Source organism: Trematomus bernacchii, unplaced genomic scaffold (genome assembly GCF_902827165.1).
Source record: "Trematomus bernacchii unplaced genomic scaffold, fTreBer1.1, whole genome shotgun sequence".
NCBI lineage: Eukaryota > Metazoa > Chordata > Actinopteri > Perciformes > Nototheniidae > Trematomus > Trematomus bernacchii.
In genome coordinates, this window is record NW_022987727.1 from 8,291,921 (window position 1) to 8,313,130 (window position 21,210).

At 40.8% G+C, this 21,210-nt stretch overlaps 1 protein-coding gene and 1 non-coding gene across 3 annotated transcripts in view; one reads left to right on the forward strand and one right to left on the reverse strand.

Moving 5' to 3' along the window:
- sema3h (sema domain, immunoglobulin domain (Ig), short basic domain, secreted, (semaphorin) 3H) overlaps positions 1-21,210 on the reverse strand; it is a 72,043-nt gene that overhangs the window by 34,680 nt on the left and 16,153 nt on the right. For both annotated transcript variants that reach the window (XM_034145197.1, XM_034145195.1), the window contains exons 2-4: positions 12,388-12,542; positions 3,989-4,051; positions 3,188-3,307 (exon numbers count right to left, since the gene is read on the reverse strand). In XM_034145197.1, the coding sequence (XP_034001088.1) occupies positions 3,188-3,307; positions 3,989-4,051; positions 12,388-12,542 (338 nt within the window). The remainder of the gene's footprint in view (positions 1-3,187; positions 3,308-3,988; positions 4,052-12,387; positions 12,543-21,210) is intronic.
- Positions 2,284-2,356, forward strand: trnar-ccu. Its single transcript has one exon. It is a non-coding gene; the product is annotated as a tRNA-Arg (tRNA).

Sequence of the window (21,210 nt, forward strand, 5' to 3'; positions counted from 1 at the left end):
GAGGCGAGATTTCAGGGGCCTTGATTTGATGTAATTCACCATCTTCTCCCGTAGTATGGCTTTCCATTTCTTTGCAGAAGAAAAACGTCTCTTTGATAGAGTCAGCATCAACATATCTGACGTTTGCCAGAAGTTGGGCAGCCCCACTTATGTCAGTAGATTAGTCTATTTGTAGGGAAAATCTGCCGCTCGCCTGCAGTGCCATAAGACAGGTAACTTTCATGATACTGTCTGCTGACAGTTTTTTTCCTCTTTTCTTTCGGTGGTGGGTTGTCGGCAGTCTCTGCACTGGTGGTTGGTGGTTTGCTCCGCACAAGAAAGCGCTCCATTTTCCCTCTTGCGTGTTTCTCTGTTTTAATGTTGTCCTTCAGCCTTCGATGTGTCACGGTCTTATAATTCCCACCTGTGCGACTGCGTTAACAGCGAAATATGGGGTTCTGTGAGGATTTTTTTTTAAAGAATTGTTTTTAGGTATAGAGTTTGCCTCTGTATTATGAAATGAGTGCATACAAAGTACTGATATAGTAAATACAAAAATAATTATTTTTGTGTAGTTGTATATTGCAATAATAACGTATGGTTGTCACAAAATCCCACGGCACACCCGGACTTGCCTCACGGCACACCAGTGTGCCGCGGCACACCGTTTGAGAACCACTGATCTAGAGAATTCGAACGGCTCTTATCATGGCTGCTACTGAGGTACTTCCGGGTCATTTCACTCCGTAAAGCCCCTGTCACACTGTCCCAAAATTGACACCAGATGGACACACGATAAAGGAAATGTTCAAATTTGGCTCTGATCGTAAACAACATCGGGCCATTCGTGAGGGCATCTTAAGCCATCGTATGACCCCCGGTGGAGTTTCTCAGGCTCCGGCAGCAACTTCGTGAGCGGTGGCAAAATCTTTGGCATGCCAAAAAATTGCCGAAAGACCTTGCGAAGATTCATTTTCGTGTTGAATTTGTGTGTCCATTTTGCCCTTCGTAAGGCACTCGTGAGGGCATCTTGTCAAATCGTGTCATCTTCGTCTGATCATCGGTGCCATCGGGCATTTTTTGCTTCACGAAGACAATACGAAGTAAACAAGAAACTGCCCGATTGTCTTAGGAAGGCAACACAACTACGTGAAGCCCTCGCAATGCCGTCGTGTAGCCATCGTATTATAGTACGATGACATCGAGATTGCATTTATTTCACAACAAAATCATGTAAACATATTATGTAAATAACCCAATTTGTGTTCTGTGAAACTGAAAAGGATATTACATTGTTTTTGTTACTTTCGTTGCAGTTGTATGTCTTAAATGTAATTTAGGTTAACTTCCTGTTTTATTTAGATGCTTTTATTTTGAAGGCGAGTTTACGTTGACAGGAAGTTGTTGTTGCTATGGAAACAACATGACGGAGATAAGTAATATTTTTTAATCGACATATAAAGACGGAGAAAGTAAAGAATAAAGTGTATGTTTAAATGTTAGCACCCCCCGAAGAGGCACAAGCTCTTACGTTGAGTCTGGATACATTCTAAATCATCAGTAAAGTCTACGACCATATTTTCGTGTGTGGTTCGGGTGCCATCGTGTGGCCTTCTGTAGGCATCGTACTTGCTTCGGCTGTTGCTTGGCTGTTGACCAAGTTCGGGGCCATCTTCGTGCGAAATAATAGTAATCAGCAGCGAACCGCTTCAACACGTGTATTTCGGTGTATTCACGGCATTCATTTAGTTATTCTACAGTATTGTTGTTTTATAGTTATTTGTTAATGTAACCCAATTTGTGTTCTTTGAAATTGAAAAGGATATCGCATTGTGTGTGTTACTTTCGTTGCAGTTGTATATGTCTTAAGTGTAATTTGGCATGTCCTATTTATGGACATGCTTTTATTTTGAAGGAGAGTTAGCGCAGTTGACAGGAAGTTGTTGTTGCTTTGGAAACAACGTGACGGAGATTAACGGAGAAAAGTAATATCTACATATAAAGACGGAGAAAGTAAACGATAACGTTTATAGCTACGTGTTAGCACCCCCCGAAGAGGCACAAGCTCTTACGTTGATATTGGAGATTTCAATCAATTCAATTTGAAAAAAAGACGGGAAAAAAACGAAAAAACAAACAAAACGAATATCCGAATAACGAAATTGAAACCCGAATAGTACTCCAACGAACGGATATTCGGATATTCGTATATTCGGGTACAGCCCTAAAACCTATGTTGGAGCCCTTGTGTTGCTTCGTAGTAGAACACATTTTTCATCAAAGGGTAAATATACTTAATTCAAAGCCCCAGTGGCCTAATGGATAAGGCACTGGCCTCCTAAGCCAGGGATCGTGGGTTCAAGTCCCATCTGGGGTGATTAACAGCTCATATTTACTCCATACTGTCAGCAAGTAAGTATGAGTTACACCATGCAAATTGTAGCCTCAGTTTCCTGTTCCTAGCACACGGTGTGGTCTTCCCATCTGCTTCAAGGTTCCAAGTGTTGTATGTTCTGAGATGGTCTTCTGCATACCTTCGCTTTAACTTGTGGTTATTTGAGTTACTGTTGCCTTTCTATCATCTTGAACCAGTCTGGACATTCTCCTCTGACATCAACAAGGCATTTTTGCCCTGAGAACTGCCGCTCACTGGATATTTTCCCTTTTACGGACAATTCTCTGTATACCCTAGAGATGGTTGTGTGTGAAATTCCCAGTAGAACAGCAGTTTCTGAAATACTCAGTCCAGCCCGTCTGGCACCAACAACCATGCCACATTCAATCACCTTTCTTCCCCATTCTGATTTTGAGTTTGAACTTCACCAGGTCCTCTTGACCATGACTACATGCCTAAATGCATTGAGTTGCTGCCATGTGATTGGCTGATTAAATATTTGCGTTAACCACCAATTGAACAGGTGTACCTAATAAAGTGGCCAGTGAGTGTATGTTAAGGCGCAGAAGGGGAGACTCAAACTAGGGATCTCCACATCAAGTTTTTTTGGCTTCTGATACTGATCTGATACTTATATACAATAATATATTTACCAACATTCTGAGTACTATAAATATGTATCTGGGAAACTGAAAGAAAAGCTATTTTCTTCTAAATGTGACATGTTTTATTTGGCAGATGGACCACTTTCTAACTGGTGAAGTGTCTTCAGAAAGTCATTGTTTGTGTGCATATGTGGGCTTGCAGTATTACCTGTTGGAAGATGCTTGTAGCTATGAAAGCACATCGGGGGTTGAAGGCTCCAGTGCCACACACGTAGAGGTGGGTCTGATTAAAAGGCTGCAGAACTCTCAGGAAGTTAGCACACTCCAACTGGACAGAGAGAGAAACACACACACATTGAGAGGGAACAATGTGAGTATGAAGAAATTATATTTGTAAATGCTTTATTACATATATGAGTAAGTGATTACTTTATATGAATTGGTTGCGTAACAATATTGGGAAAGTAGTAACAAAACGAGCCTGGTTGAATTATATTGAAATAACATAATGGAGGGCAGGATCTGTTGGGCATGTGACAAGTTTGCTATATATGAAAAAAGGTGGCTACACCAAACAAAAAGTAAGATTTGATTTATTGATAAGCATCACCTTTTTCTTCTCTGTCAAAGTCTTTCCATTTAGTCCCGGACATGTTGTTTTGTCGTCTGAATAAATTATGCTAACCTGAATCTTGATCATTTTGCCAGGATCAGAGCTGTCTTGTCTGTTTATTGTTACCAAATGAATCAGATGCATTCAGCTTTAGTTCCGCTCCAGATTGTAATCTACCATGCCACTGTCTTGCTTTATTGATGCTGATCTCTTCGCTGTTTGTTTTATGTGAGAGTTGAATATAAGAAAAAAAGATGTTAAACCTGATTTGAACTCTGATCTGAACAGATATATAAATGTTCACCTGCGTTTACGGCTACACACTGTGGTACATGTTGCTTTGCTTATGCAATCTACTGTTTTTGTGTGTTTGTGTGTGTGTTTGTGTTGAATCACCTCTGGATCCTTCCCAGCCATCAGACATTCTTGGACTCGGTCTGGACTGGCTGGCCAGTACAGCTACAGAGAGCGAGAGAGATAAAGAAAGAAAAAGAGGGGGAGAAAGATATTTAAAAACAGTGTTTGTTACTCACTCAACATTTTCCTGATAAAAAGATGTCAGCATTGTGCTCGAGGTGGGAACGAGGCAGCGAAACATGACTAATCTAGATTTTAAACAACATGAAGAGACGAGGCAGATTTGAATAGCTCTTGGGAGGCAGCTTCAGGGAGGAGAATATAAAAAGTAACTGGCAGCAATTCCGAGTCCTAATGATGAGGCAAGCTGTCAGAGCGGCAGTGATGGTGGCAACATGACAAATACAGCTATTGTTAGACTGTGACTGCAGTGTTAGCTACAGCAACATGAGCACAATAATGCAACTGTTGTCATTAGATTGGAAAAAGCTATCAGTTCATTTTCTTGTTTAATGAATAAGCAAGCCTCTGTCTAAATGTAAATCATTATCATTCATGTGAATACACCAGTCCTAGTTAGCAAATAGTTTTGTAACAGCAGTAAACTATGGCTTAGAGTGGCATTATAGCAGACTCCATTGTTAAAATGCTAATCAATCCTGGTTATAGACAGAGTTTGAGAGCACCTTTTCCAAATCTAAGGACCCAAACTGAATCTCAACTCCTCTTTCTATGTCATGTCAACTTTATTTTTTCTTTGCAACAAGTTTCCAGAATGTCTGATGTAAATTAAGGGTTTTTCTGACCTAATTTCTGAGAATGTAATTATGAATATTATGTTAAAAAGAACAGCACTCTGGCTAGGTAATAAAAATGTGGGCTGATTTGTTTATGTTCAGCAATGTGCCCACACAGAAGCAACATTCATGAGTCATGTCTTTTTCCAATCATGAGCCGTTCCACAGCAGACCAGTTCACTATACTTATAAAATCTGTATATTTTCATAATGTATGTAGGCTCTTTGCCCTGTGCATATCTGCCAAAAAAATGAAACTTTTCCAGAGGTTAAAAGAAAGAAGAATCTGTAATGCAGAAATTAGGTACGCAATGGAACCTGTCAGATGTGCCCCGAAGCCACATATTCAGACGTTAACCAATTAAGGTATTTCGGGAAGGCATGAGACAGTGTTTATTCACTTTTTTCCAAACTGTCTGAATCCCTATGTCTGAATAAACAGGTTGTTCAGGAATCAGGTTACATTTGCTTCAGGCCTGTTTAGGTTTGGTCGTGTGTGTGTGTGTTTGCTTTTTTAATAGATTCATCCTGGGTTCAGTTAAGAGAATCACTAATGAAAAGTATTATTTCTAATCAAAGTAAAGATTAGTTCACCAGTGGACGTATGGACTAATGGAACTAATGACATGTTTCCTTCAGTTGTTGTCTCTATTTCATAAAACTGCCATGTTTGTGTCTATGTTAATGATAAGTATATATATTTATAAAATTCCCTGCTTTCATGTCAAGCGATTAGGGCAAAAAATAATAGACAGGGCTTTGATAAAGAAAGAGAGAAAGAGAAAATATGGCTTCATGGGAAATGACTAATCTACATGACTAATCTAAATATTTCCCTTAGTCAGTCATTCAAGCAAAGATTGAATTGATATGACAACTCATCGTTCTCACTTATCTCTACATACCATAACAACTGCAAAGTTCACTGAAGGAAATGCAGGAACTTAACTCTAAAATTAAAAGTGGTAATGAACAAATGAACTTCTCGAATATCATCATTAATACTCACATAAATAAGATGTGATTGATCTGGATATTGGATCCAGAAAATGTAACATCAACTGTTTGAAAGGGACCAATGACAAATGATGGTGCTTTCAGGAAACAATTTATTCTGACCGTCCAGTAATGGCTCTCTGGTGTAGTCATTCCCGCAGAGCCTTTGGCGGAGCAGAGACGATCAGATTAGATTAGAGCCCACGTTTCCCCCTTATCTTCAAATACCACACACTGACAGGAACACGGACCACCACTAAAGGATTCTCACCAGGTAAGAACCCTGTGTAATGGAAATGTACCTCTCTGGGAAAAGCATGCTGGTTGTCAGTTTATGCGAAATATAGAACTCACCGGGAGGAAAAATCTGAAGGTATAATAGATTTTTAGAAATGACTCATTTAAAGAAAGAAAGAAAGAAAAGAAAGTGGAAACAAAAGAAGTACGGAGAATGAATAAACAATAAATATGCAACAAAAGCCACAAACACACACTCAAACCCTCAGTGACCCTTTGTGTAATGTGGACTGCCAGCTGCACACTCACACAGAAGGAATGTCTTGAGGGTTTTTGGTCTGATCAAAGTAAAAATGCAACTGAAGGCAACCGCGTCACGTTTGGCACTCTGCCCTGCAATGGGATGAATCGGAGGATCTGGTTACGTGTCCATCACTCGGTGCCAAAATCAGTTCTATTGAGTCAGTAAGACTGCACATATATAAAAAGTATGTGTGAGGTTTAAATCATGAAAAGAAAGCAATACATAAGTAGGAATGAAGTGGCCTCAAGCTGCACTGATAAGGAGCTCTGGGTGTCAGTAGCAGAGAAAACAAACAGGAATGTGGAGAATATGGCACTGTGAGTGGTTTGCACACCACAAGGGAAGAACTGCACCGAGCTGGAACAGTATAAACAGACTATAAATACTGTATGTACAGATGTATGACTTTACAGCCAGCACACAGTTGAGTTACGAGTTTGATATGACTATCTATCTTTTGTTGGCCGGTTGCCAAGCTGAGTGGGTGGCTGGCCAGCTTGACTGCTGTCTGTCTGTCTGCTTCACTGGTAGTTTGTCTGCTTCCCTACCTGTCAGTTATCTGATAGCTTACGTGTACAACGGACAGATGAGGCTATTGATTTGAGTCTGCAGGGTTTTAAAAAAGCAGCACAGACACTGTCCTTTCTGTAACCCTGAACCTAAGCAGACTGGTTGAAAAAAACGTCACCTTATCCATCTACATTCAAAATCATAGCTGCAGCATGAAACTGGATACTGTAACAAACCTGTAACTTATATGTAACAGTTTGCATCCATATTTTATTTCCCTATGCAGCTATAAGATGCTCTGCTTTCACTAGGAATCATGGTTTGGGCCTTAGACCCTGGTTGGACATGTTGTGTCATTTAAACCATTGTCAAGCAGCACTGGAGGAACTAAGTATGTAGCGACCATATAAGGAGAATTTTACAGAGTTGGACACACATTAAACGGTTTGCCGTGGTACTTTGATTGGTGCTAAAGAAAATGTGGATTGTTGTAAGTTGTTATGATGACGTCACAAGTCAGTGGGGACAAAGTAAGGTCACATCTCGCCATGAAAAAGAGTGGACCCAGCTCTGGAGTCGCATAGTTAGCTAATTAGCTTTCCTTTCTCCGGAGTAGTGGAAGACTGGGCAGAGGGGCCGTTAACATCTACCCAGAGTTTCTGCTGGCTAACAGTAAGCAAGCTACCTAGCAGCTTAGCTGGCTTGTTAGTTAAAGGTGGGGTATGTCATTTATTTCAGAAACACTTTTTGTTATATTCCATGGAATGCTCTTAACATCCCGATAGCAATGAATATATGAAATGCTTTGACAATAAATACATTAAAAAATGTCATCTGTGGAAGCCGTAGTACTGTAAAAAGCACGACCAATCATTTTAGCCGGCCCGGCTAAAATAACTGGATGGCCTACCTGCCTGTCAGCCTTCCATCTGTGTGCAAACTTATCTCGTGCCCTCATTGGTCATGTGTGCGTTCGTGTGTGTTGGAGGAGGGGCTCTGTAAGGAAGTGGCAGATTTTTTCCTGTTGTGTATTTTCAAATTCTAGCGCACTCGAGCTGGTTTCTCTAAAATGACATACCCCACCTTTAACTTGCTAATTGGACCATGTTTTAACGCTTCACAGAAAATTAGAGCAATGTGTTTTCCAATGCTGTGAGTGTGTGACTGACGCATAAAGTTAATTCATATCACTTATTTCCTCTGGCTTTGTATGTTTACTGCAAAACCTCACCTCTGTGAGTCCTTGACCGCTCAGTGTTGTAGTCAAGTCACCAATTCACGAGTCCAAGTCACTCTCGAGTCACCACTCTTCGAGTCCGAGTCCAAGTCCGAGTCACCAAGGGAGAGTCGTAGTCGAGTCCGAGTCCAAGTCCGAGTCACCCAAGGAATGTCCGAGTCGAGTCCGAGTCATCATTACCTGTGTTCGAGTCCGAGTCCAAGTCTGAGTCACCTAAGAAGAGTCCAAGTCAAGTCCGAGTCACAAGTCTTCATGTATTAATCTTCGTGGATATATGTGTTGAAATGTAGCTGCTCCTCTACATTGCTTTTATCCTGTCATGTTATACTAATCTGTCTATTGAACTGCTGTAAAGCGAGTTTGGCTACAATTCTTGTAATAGGTGCTATACAAATATAAAGCTTATTACTAATATTAATATTATTATTATTATATATAAATAAACTATGTTTAAAATGAGTTACCTTTTAGAGAAGTGATTATATTTGTATGCCAATATTTTCCTATGGTAAAGTTTTCGTTTTGCACTTTTATTTTGATAGTAATAAGATCGGGACTCTTATTTTGAAGGAACTTTTACCGGTTAAATCGGTTTACTGATAAAGATTTAGCCCCAGAAAGCACATGGCTACTTAGCATGCAAAATGACGTCATTCTGCATGCTAAGTAGCCATATGCTTTCGTGTTATCGGCTGAATCTTTATGTATTGATTAGATCACGTTACTCTGATGATAGTGTTCAAGACAGCCTATATGTCTGAACTCGATCCTTAGAGTAATGTGTTACGGAGCCTTCTCTTCAATATTGTTTCCACATAGAGCATTTTGAGCTGCTCTTTTCCAATGTGGAAGCAGAATGTGTGAAAGCATACAGCACGATGCGGGGTGTGTCTCTAGACATCTTTAGACTGGAATAGCGGGGCCCAGTACGTGAACTCGCCTCGCAGCTGGTGCACACGTCAGGATAGAGGACATCAGACTCCATAGAAAACTTGCTCGAGTCCGAGTCCAAGTCGGAGCGTCAATGTACAAGTCGAGTCCGAGTCATCATGGGGGGAAAAATTCACGAGTCCGAGTCCGAGTCCAAGTCAGCGTACGCGATAATTCACAAGTCCGAGTCCGAGTCCAAGTCATCGTGCGCGAGAATTCACGAGTCCAAGTCCGAGTCGCGTCAATCAGTGCGCGAGTCCGAGTCGAGTCACGAGTCCCGAAAATCGGCCAGACTCGAGTCCAGGACTCGAGTACTCCGAGGGTGTTTCTCAATCGCGAGTATGCTTGCTTGGTAGCACATGTCTGCCGAGCATCTTGCTTCAGAAGCGAGTCAAGAATACTTCCTGCCATTCGGAAAACAAAGAGTGGAACAGGCTAGCAAGTGTGCAGGTGTGCGTCATATGAGAGGCCCCGCCTTACATCTTCCGCCACAGATTTGGGGAAATTGGTCCGTGCGCAAAGCATTGTGGGGATTTTAAGGCCGCGAAGTCTACTCATGTGCACACTCGATATTTCTCCAAACGGAGTACGCCGGGCTCGGTAGATTTCCAAGTATACTGGAGATTGGAACCGTACTTCGGCGGCACTCGATGACGTAATATGCTTGAAATAGTGGCTCGGAAGCAGCTTTACTCGCGATTGAGAAACACCCCATCTCTGCGCTCTACAAGTCGCAATGGCTATGCAACACATAAAAATGGCCGCCGTTGTTATCATTATGCTATGTCGATTTAAATTAAAATGGTGGTTCTGCTGTATTATTCTTATGGTAACAACACACATAAGGAAAAGAGACTTGTGTCAGGGTGAGAACTTGACCAGCTGAACTCCGAGAGGTCAGAGCAGGGGGTCCACCTCAGGGTTTTAAGGTTTATATCATGAAGCTGTATATGATTGTCAACATGGTAAAATCCTGGTCTTTAAACTGTTTATATAAACTAAAAAAGAAATGGATAAATCCACTAAATCAGAAATGGCAAGTGAGCAGAAGCCCTTACTATTATAATAAATCAATAAAAAGGCTTCTAAATTTCTGCTGTTTTTCTTTAAAGCAGGGGAAGGGAACATTCGGCCCCCAGGCCGTATACGACCCGGGAGACCATTTGGTACGGCCCTCGAGGTAATTTATAAACACACGCAAAAAAGAAAAAAAATTAAGAAATCTAGACCGCAAACAAATTAAACAAGCGAGTACCTGTTTTTCCTGGCCAAGGTCAGGGTCCTTGAACACAACACGAGCCTAACGTGTCATCACGTGGTATATGTCTCGTCTGACAGGGGTGCAGTTCTGACGGAGAGCACCAGAACGCCGCTCTGGCACTTCCAAAAATTGCAGTACCCATAAGGAGCCGTACACATGCCGCAGTTTTTGCTGTGTCTTTAGTTGAAAGCCCAGTGGCGATCTGTTCATCTGACATACTGATCATACAGTCAATAACTTTGTTGTTATTAGCATCTGGTTAGCTAGCTATGCTAACGAATATAAGAAGCTTTTTCTACAACCAGTGAGGTAAAGGCACATCTTTATATGATTATTATAGTTATAAAGAAATAAGAGAATAAAGTAAACGGGTATAAAATACTATATGACAGTAAAAAAAAGTTGTTATTAATAAACAAGAATACAGTTTAAAAGGGGAGTGATTTGTAAAATATCCATAAAGAAAATAAAATCTGCTTACAGTTCTGTTTCATATGGGTGTTGAGAGATGTATCCATAGATCTCCTAATGTTGCTCTCAAAGTGCACCAGATTGATGCTTTTAACTTCAACATTTAAAAAAGAAAATCTTCCCGGGGGAGCATGCCCCCCGGACCCCCCTAGAGGAGGTTTGGTCCCCCCCCCACTTAAATCATGTTCACATGGATAGGAAACTAAATACATTTGCACACATCTTGTGTCCATATCTTTCTGTTTGGGTGGTCATGCCACAACCGTGCATGTGAATGCATGCGCGAGTCATGGTAAGATATCTGGATTAAGAGGTTGCTTTTTCTTTGCACAGCATGAAAGAAAGGCCAAATGAATGGGCTGTGATTTTAGTTTTTTTAAGCAGAGGTCAATCATTTGTACGGCCCTCGGACGATGTTGAAAAAATTGAAATGGCCCTTGAGAGGAAAAAGGTTCCCCACCCCTGCTTTAAAGGTATAATAGTGCCCGGCAGAGGTAGGAATTTGGAAAATGTGAAACAAATTATTTGTTACTGGAACCCATTATCTTGTTATGTATTGGTCCGTTTTGGAAAGTGACAAATAATGAGAAAACAAAAGAATGCTATGCTTCATTGCTAGTAGTAGTTAAGTAGTTTTGGTTATATTTAAGCTTCAAAAGGCTTTAGTAGACCTCCATTGCCCTATGGAAAGTTTTTGCAATGAGTTGGCCTCGATTTTGTTTACCTTGTACACACACAAGGACGGACACACACACACACACACACACACACACACACACACACACACACACACACACACACACACACACACACACACACACACACACACACACACACACACACACACACACACACACACACACACACACACACACACACACACAGATGCATCTTGCCAATGGCGTCACAATATTCCAGCGATCAACAGGTTGCAGTAACGTGCCAAAATATGCAACAATGCGCTATGAAAGGCAGGGAAGAAGATGACTGCAAGCTAATTAAGGTGGATGTAAAAATTGATGGATTTAAAATGCTTTTGCGGTTTTGCAAATGTTTTACGATAAAATAAATGCATTTGACATGCTTTGAGACCTCATGTTTGTACACAATGTGTTTTGGTGAGTAATATTGAATATAAACATCCCTTTTGTTTGTTTACAAGAAAAATCCACAGGGCACCTTTAAGTCCTACAACTAACACAGGCTTTTTGGGCTTTTGAAATCCCTCCAACTATCAGTGGATAAACTAAACAACACATGGTGGAGAGGCCAATAAATAAATCCACATTTTGAAGATGTTTTATAGAACAGTCACAACACTGCAGCTTTTATGGAGAGGCCAAGTTGGAGCGAGGGACAGATTGTGTAATATACTACTAAACATTGTTTCTGTCTATGTGGAAAGTTATTTCTTCTTGATTAGAGTCAAAGAAGGTAAAAACCAGGAAGCAGGGGACTCAGGAAGAAACTGATTTCTGTAATAAGAGCAAGGAATTAGAGACAGATAGGCGCTCAGAGGGGTGTGAGTTTCCTCTTCCTCATATTAATCATAATTAGTCCCATCAAAGCCCTCACACATTCATTATCTATGTTTATCTCCAAGCATTCATCAACAATCTTTGGCATGTGTGTAGTAATGCACCTTGCCTCAGGTGGTATGTGAAAATGAGTGTGTGTATGTCCTCCAGTTCTAACCTTGCGTGGGTTCTGCGTTATGTCATCCAGACTGGTAGACAGCAGGTTATCTTTCATGGCCACGTAGAGGCGCTTCCTGTCTTCGTCAGGCAGCAGATACTGCATGTCTCCGGCCACCAGGGGCAGCGTCAGCAGGCGGCCATTCTGGATCAGCTCTGATTAGGGAGAGGAAGACAAATGAAGGATTAGAATCAAAATGTGCAAGGAAATCTGAAAGAAATGAACATTAAGCACTTCTTGCAGGAAGTTAGATTAGAAGACTGACTGCACTGCCATCTGTATGCATTAACTATGGAGCTTATGACAGGATTTGATTCGAATTGCAAAGCTTAAAGACTTGAAGTCCGTTCACAAACAAATGTAAAATTGAAGTTGTTGTTATAACACAAGTAATGAGTTCCAGACTGCTTCTAGTATTTATGCGAAGTAAAAGTTTGCTAATTGACGTCTAATTCTGGCTTAATTTGAGCGAATAGAGTAAAGTCTTGTTCATCATAAAAATTGAAATTTGGTTTACACACATGCATGTATGGTGGCAAACAGGTTCAGACACGCTACTTTGGCCAAAACACGTCCATTCACAGACCAATTGTTCACAATCTTTCTTTTTGTGAGGGTCTAAGGACAGAGGGTGTCGTTTTCTCATACTGATATTCTGCACAAACTGTGCTGTTATATTTGCTGTAAAGTGTCCTTACTGTAAGGTAATTATTATATGTACAGCACTTTGGCTCGACCAAAAATCGTTTTAAAAATGTGCTATATAAATAAAACTTGATTTGATTTGATTTGATTTACAAAAAGCACTACAGTGAGGACATACTATCATCAGTCCAGTGCAGTTATTTGGTACGGCCAGAGTTGAAACAGACTAACTCTGTAAACAGTGACAGTTGGCCAACTTTATCATTCCCAAACGTCAACAAGCGCTGCGGTCCCAGCTGTGTGCGTCCCTTTTTAGTGTCCCCGTTTCCGTTTAGTTTTGAGCTTCTTGCAATCTTTTTTTTGCAGCAGCATTTTATATTAACAGCGTTTTGTATTTACAGCCTTTTCATGAGGCAGCGTGTTACTCCTAATGGAAATGTTTTGGGCCGTTGTAATGCGTTTCCACCTGTTGGCAACCGTATGCATGGGTATATGGAACAACAATTAATCCAAACATATTTTTTAAAAGATAAAGACAGCACCGAATGCAAAGATTTGTTGCGAGAATTTCTTTTTTTATAACAGACAACCACATAAACTTAGAAAATGGTCAAAGACTAACTTTCACAACCCCCTCAATCTTCCTCACACACACTATTTGTTTGATTTATTCGTCTTATCATCACTAGACACACTCAGGTCAAACCAAAGTAGCTACAATCTCTTTTTGTGAATAATCAAACATAGACACACTGTACCTAAACTACATCTCCAGACAGACAGTTTGATAACAAAGCATGCATCTGAAATGCTTTAAAATGATAAGAATGTTGCACCGTGTAAACTATGAGAACTATGAGAACACCACACGTCTGTCTGTCTGTCTTGTGTTAACTTTTATATTTTGACTGCCAAGTGTTCTTCAGTGGATCGGACTTGGCATGGCCTCACAAAGCTAAAAGCATAAACGTATAGGCTCTGAAGCACAACCAGGCTTCACACGTTGGCAGCTCTAAATAGCAGTAAGAGGCAGACAGAGCTTTTAAAACACGGTTTGAACTTCAAAACAACGAAAAGTGGGCACATTATGTTAGTGAAACGCACGCAGCATTCTCCTGTTAAGCAACCTGGCCGTTCTGCTTTTAGCAAATGATACCAAAGGGACGAGAGGCAGAAGAGTTTCCACTTTGAGTGTATAAACCAGACCCAAAGGAGGAATGGGATATATGAGATAATAATACAGCTTGTACTTAAGATGAATTATTCCCCAATGTTGCCTGAGCACACCATTTTGGTTCACTCAAGGGAAGATTTAAAGAAGTTATTAATGATTTATCATCTTTCACTGCGGCAGTAAACTCAGCTCACTCTTATTAAAAAAGATCATGTTTAGTTTTGTATCGTTCAAGTGGTGCTTCCTCCTCTGCAGTGCGAATCCCTCTCAAAAATACGCCGTGTTTCCTCAAGCAGCTGAATCTGAACTGACACTAAAAGATCATCGGAATATGATCGGGTCAATAAAATCCCTTAAAATGTCTTTCTATCAGTTGTAAGGATCAAAAGCAAACATAAACCTGCAATGGAAAGCTTACCAATGTACTTTTTTGATAAAGCTTAAACCTATTTTTGAAATGATTTCTAATTAGCCAACACCATCCTGTTGTAGGACTATGGGTTATAAAATGGAAACTGCTAGTCACACTACAGTACCTCTGCCTTCCCCAGTATTTTAACAGCCTAACAAACAGAAATATCAAGTATTCATCACAATATAAATTGGTTTGCTGACACGCACTGCGGTTACCCCTTATTCTACATTATACCCACATATACGCTCCTCTCCGAATACATAGTAATTATCTTTACAGCTGACTGAAGCAGATGTGGGCTCTCAGAATGAGGTAATGAATGACTCTGGATGTCTTCAACATTTTGCTGTATGTTCTTGATTTGCTACATGTTAGTGGACATGTGAGTTAGAAAAAGAAAAAAGAGTTTAGAAAAGATCAAGAGACTTATAGATGAAGGAAACTGGTTGAAGAGTGACACTATGGGGAAGAGAAGGGAAATGGAGAGGTTGAGAAGTGGGACCCTGTTGAGGTGCAGGAGATCGATTCGAAAGACTTAATAATAAATGAGACGACACTTCTGAGAAGGACCCTGAAAGGATGACAGACTGGAATCAAATACAAGGATGGATGAAGACATGGCAGGAGAGACAGGGAGAGAGGGGTGAGATTCCACACTGAACATGCTTTTATCAGTAAGTAAAAATATAATACTCAACAACAAGACAGGGCCATGCTAAATTCTGGTCTTATCAAATAACCACATTGGACCATGGAGTGCTTTTTGTGGGATTTTGAATGTAATCTGAATAAACGGCACAATAACCATGAAACAAGTAACGGGTCAATTCAGCTACAGCACTCTGGGAATGCAAGTTCTTCTTGTTTATCTCGTTGCCTCAGTAACCCAAGTATTGATCTTTCTTCCTTTGGTAACTATAGCTGTAAGGCTATAATCAATTGACAGAAAAACAATTGCAAAAAAATGAAATGATCAATTGCAGATGGCCAGGGGCTTTTTTTAGGATCTACAATATGAAGATGTTGTGCTTTTCTCTGTTTAACATCACGTTAACTTTGTATCTTTCCGTTTTAGACTGAAACCATACATCACCTTGGACTTTTAGAAACTATGATGCTATTTTTTACTATCTTCTCATAATTTCTGGACCAAACGATTAATCGAGAAAACTAATCGATAGATAGGACCCTTGTGTTTTGCATATTAAACTCCATCTCCTCACGTGCTTTTAACTGCCATGAGCACCGGACAAAGAGAATGTGGAAAGTCCATCATGCTTAACTCGTAAACAGGAACTTGAATCAGGACATTGGACCTGGTCCAACTTCATCAAAATGTCTAACAAGGTGGAGTGACAGGTCTGGAAAAACACTGCCCAATTAACAAGCTGCATGCTGGGAGCCCATGTGACTTTTATTTTACAATTACTGGCTGGTATTTAATGTCAGCAATGTAATTAAGTGATCCGGACAGGACCCAATATTACTAGAGCAGTTTCACTTTTCCTTTGGTACAGAGAAAACTTAGTTGAACTTGTCCGATCTGATCCTTGTATCGCAATGCTGAAATAGTTTTTGAACATCTGTATTCTTCACTATGCACATAAAACAGCAAATCAATGTGAGAAGGGTCACATAAAAAAAGCTCAAATCCCAAATAGGAGGAGGGAGGGATGTGGGGATAACGACAGGGCAGAGTGACAAGAAGATGAAAACAGTCCGATGGGCGAAGACAGATACGAGATGAGAATAGGAAAAATGTCAAAACATGACACGATGACAGACAGATGAGAGGGAAAGGGGAGGAGGAGAGCGGAGTGAAAGGAAATCTTGATGGAGGAAATTAATAAAAATGGATGGATGATGATGAGGAGGAGGAGCAGGAAGAGGAGGGATGGGAAAAGACAGGTGGAGATTGGGCAGGGAAGGTCAACAAGGATAGAAGCGAGAGCTCATGTGGAGATGACAGGGCTGGGGGGGGATGATGGGCATATGGGAGGATTGAGGAGGAAGTGAGAAAGGAGGATGAAGGGGAAGAGTAGCCCCGAGCGGGAGGGGAAATGGCCCCGTAATAACAGAGGGGATAATGATGGATAGAGAGGTGAATTGAGGAGGGAAAGGAGAGAAGCGGGAAAGTGAGAGGAAAAGACGATATGATGACAGGGTGAGAAATGATGATTGGGTAGAGGACGGGTGAGAGAAAGAGGTGGGAAGACTAGGTGCTAGGAGAAGAGTAGAAACAATGTCAGAGAAGAAGGGGAAATATGCAAGGTAGAAAAAAGTCTGATGAAGGGGGAAGAAGAAGAGAAAGATGGCCCGATGCTGCAGACAGTAATAAGAGAAACAACATGCTGACAGTCGGGAGAAAACACAAGAGATGGATGAGCAGAGAGAAAATGAGGAGAGGAGAAAGCGAGAGGAAGACATGACTCAATGGAAATGGCGAGATAATTTGAAACAGTCACAGTATGGAGGAAAAGCTTTGCAGGCACAAAGTAGAAACCTATACTTTAGCTCAGTGGGAAAGCCACGCTTATGAGCCACTGGGTATTTTGTGATTAATATTCAGCCGACGGTCAGAGAGGTAAATTGTTTTTGCCTCACGCTGATCTTGCCTTCATTAATCACAGTGGGCGCATCAGCACAGCAGCATTATGCATTCAGGATTTCTGTTTGTTTGGTTTAAACGTTGCTTTTGTTCGAGAGTCACCACATCCCCACATGGTAGCAATGCATTTTAATAGCCAGATTGTATCATAATCAGCTGGAATGTTGACCAAAACTATGGATTTAGACCCAAGTTGTCAACATTGTCTTTTTTCTATGTTCCAAGAACTTTAGTTGGTTATGGCTTTTGAGTTATGACAACTACTTGCAACACAACACTGATTATCAACTTAACCAAATGTCCCAATGTTGTCCCATAACATGTGATGACTTCCCTTATTGGCCTATTGTTACCACTACATTATTAGGTCTGACATAACCTTCTTGTTCGCAGTTGTATTTTGCTTGACTTACATAAGGGTACTTAAGGCAGAGTACAATTACCTTCGATTTTGTAAGTTTACAGAGAAGGATATTGACATCGGAATGATTAACATAAACCTATTTTCTGGTTAGATAAGCAATAACATGTCCTGATGCATTTCCAGCCGCATAATTGAGACATTAGGATCATTTATTGAAGATGATGCCTGTTTCAAAGTAGTAGTACAGTTAAGGAGTAGTACAGTTCTACAGCTAGCTCGCAAAGTTAGCTGACATTTAAACAAACATCAATATCATGATGGACATTTGAGTGCCAAAAGTTATTATTATTATGTATTTATTTATTGATATTTTACCTATGCTATTTTTAACCTCTTATTGTGTCACATTTCTGAAAGCTATGATTTAAAAAATGTCGACACTCATTCCGTTATGTGATTGCTTTAATTCCACAAAATGGGACTTGCTAAAGTTCTTCAACAGTCGTCGATACCATTTGTCCTCCTTACTCAAGGCTTAACTTTTTTCCAAACATGGTGTTGAATTGCAAACATCACACAAAGAAGTAAATACAACTTTGAAAACAGCACAAGGCAATGTCCCTTTCTGTTTCCTGACCATGTTTTCATGGGTACAGCTATTTGAATTCCAAGCAAACATCCCAACGCCTATCATACCCTCGTCTTCACAGGGAATCTAACCCTGGTGGAATTCATGCCTTGCTCTGCCTACTCAAGCATCAGGCACTTCATCTGAATTACAGTGTGTGCCACAAGAACGCTATGACCTTGCCTAATTCAATATAAAAGGAAGAGCTCAGCTTAATTGAATGTGAAACCACGTCTTCGGTGGAAACCCAAGTGACGTTCGGCAACTGTTAGCATCACGAGATCCTATTGGCTCCGACAGGCTGAAATCCAGCTCGCATCTTCACTTAAGAGTGCATTAAATCAGCATTATGGCATACAGATGACACTCAGAACTAAGAGGGAAACACATGCACACACATATACATTTACAAAGATAGAAAGTGGGTGCAATGGTGAGTCAGCAGCACATGTTGAAGACTGAAACACATTTAGATGTAGCTTCCACACACACACATCACAACCTCCCAGTTTGTATACACCTCCTTTATCTGTGTCACACCTTCACACATACGCAGAATTGTTCAGATTGTTGTTGTCTCCCATCTTGACCTCACAAAGATGAATGCCTCCTATTGAGTATAAAAACACACACATTCTTTCCCCCTGCCATGCGCGCACATACACACGCAAACCGGGATAAGTCGAGAAACACCAGCTGCACCCACCCCACCCTTACTCTTGGGACAGTTGCCTTGGAAACAGCAACCATGCCGACATAATTTTTTGAGGAGGTATGTGTGGTGTGTCGAGGAGTGTCTCTTGGCATTGGCTCCATACCCCACCTTCTCACACACACACACACACACACACACACACACACACACACACACACACACACACACACACACACACACACACACACACCCACACACACACACACACACACACACACACACACACAGTTATGAAGGATTTGGCTCACACCGCTCATCAACACTTTGGCTAAAACACAGAGGGCAGTTTAGAATAATGGAGTGTTTTTCCATGAGATCAAATATGTTAAGTTAACAGGAGGGCACACACACACAGTTACGCATTCAATTACACACACATTTCCAGATTCAAAAAGTGGCATCCGTGCCATGCTTCCTGGCTATCTGTCATGATCAACATTCAACAGGATATTAACACACGCCTGCCAAGACCAAATTAAATTGTTGCAAACATTAACCAAACACGGTCAGGAAAGGTCGAGCGTTTCACCTCACACAGGCTACAGTCACTTCTGTCTAAATACTTCTAGAATTGTGAAAGTGTATGTGCATTTTTTTCTCGCATTCATCTGTCTGTTTGTAATGTTGTTATCGACCCTGAGGCAATCTGTTTTTCCAACTCTGCAGCCTTTTCAAAATCTCTGAATTAAAAAAGCTTTTTTTTTTAAATGACTTCTCAGCTCCCGAATGCCTTTAAATTGCATTGAAAGCTGGAACAAAAATCAGATACCAAAAAAGCGAGTTGTGGTACAGAGAGTACAAGACAGAATAACCGAAATCATTGGAAAAATCTATTTAATAATGCTGGAAAAGCTGGTTTAAGAATAAAGAGCGACTGTAATTATATTCTATGTGTAAAACATGGTTACTTCTCTGCGCAGTGTTTCTTCAGAGCTTAATGTTGCAACACTTAAAGGAAACCTATCATGCTATATTTAAATGATATATTGTAGGGCCATACCTATATAAGGTATATTTATACGTTTCTGTTTTCGAAATACCAAACAGATCATGCATTTTAGCCATGCCTCATTTCGCTCTATGTGCTGTTTGCTGTCTACGGGTCTGATTCTGCTGACCACGCCCCCCTGCAGGAGAGGGGAGACGTGCTCTGATCAGCTGCTGGGCTGTCAGAAGAGGGGGAGAAAAAGAGATCTCCGTCCTCCATGTTTTATTATATAGAGTCGTTATTCATTTGTTTTAAAGCTCAATAAATAACAAAGAAGACCTTTGACGGGCACTTTTCTAATTTTGTCCGGAAGATTTAAACTTTAACGGACATCTTGACCGGCGAAAGTAACTGAAACTGAAACTCTGCCGCACGGTCCCCTCGTTCCTTGGAAGAGGCGGAGAGGTGGGTGTTTGTCATCTGCTGGTGGACTAACCGGAGAGAATTACAGTGCTTGCCTCGACGGGGAGGGATTGCATTGAATTAAAGCAGCGGGAGCAAACGCTTGCCTCGGGGAGGGAGAAAGAAAGCCACAGCGGAGAATAAACAGAAGGGTAACCATGGTAACCAAGTCTTCATCGCTGCTTTTGTGGCAGACTACAGCGCCACTTACAGGCCTGGCATATGTACTACAGCGTCTCCAGCGCTTTCGAGCGGCAATGGCTGGCCGTGGCCCAACTCCACATTGGAGTTGGCCCAATAGCCGTAGCGCCACTTTCCTGACGTCAGTAAAGTGCTCAAATCTGGATCAGTTTTTATCAGATCCGTTGCAGCCCCTTTTTTAGAGATTTGGGTATGGAGGAAAATAGAGAGGGTTGTGTTTTCTGACACTTGGTGAGTTCCCTGGAACACCGGGGACACATATTCATGTATAAAAGGCGTACAAAAGTGCATTTTGCATGATAGGTCCCCTTTAAACTATCCTGTAGCCAGTGGTGGATATAGTAACACTTTGACTTTCATGTGCCACTAGTTTTACATTCTTTAAGTATATTTTAATGCCTATACTTTTGTACTTTTACTTTAATGCAAGACCGTTAACTTGTCACAAAGTATTTTTAAAATGTATTATTGCTACCTAAGTAAAAAGATGTGGGTTTAACACAGACCACAACACTAAAACATTCCCCAAGATGTCTATACTTCCATTTCAAATTTTATGATGAATTTAAAAAGCAAAATATAAAGGTTTTAGTTTTACTTATTTTTGTTGACTTAATTTGAGACTGTTAAAAAAGTATTTATGGTACGATGGATACTAGTTGCTATGGGCGGAAATTGTAAGT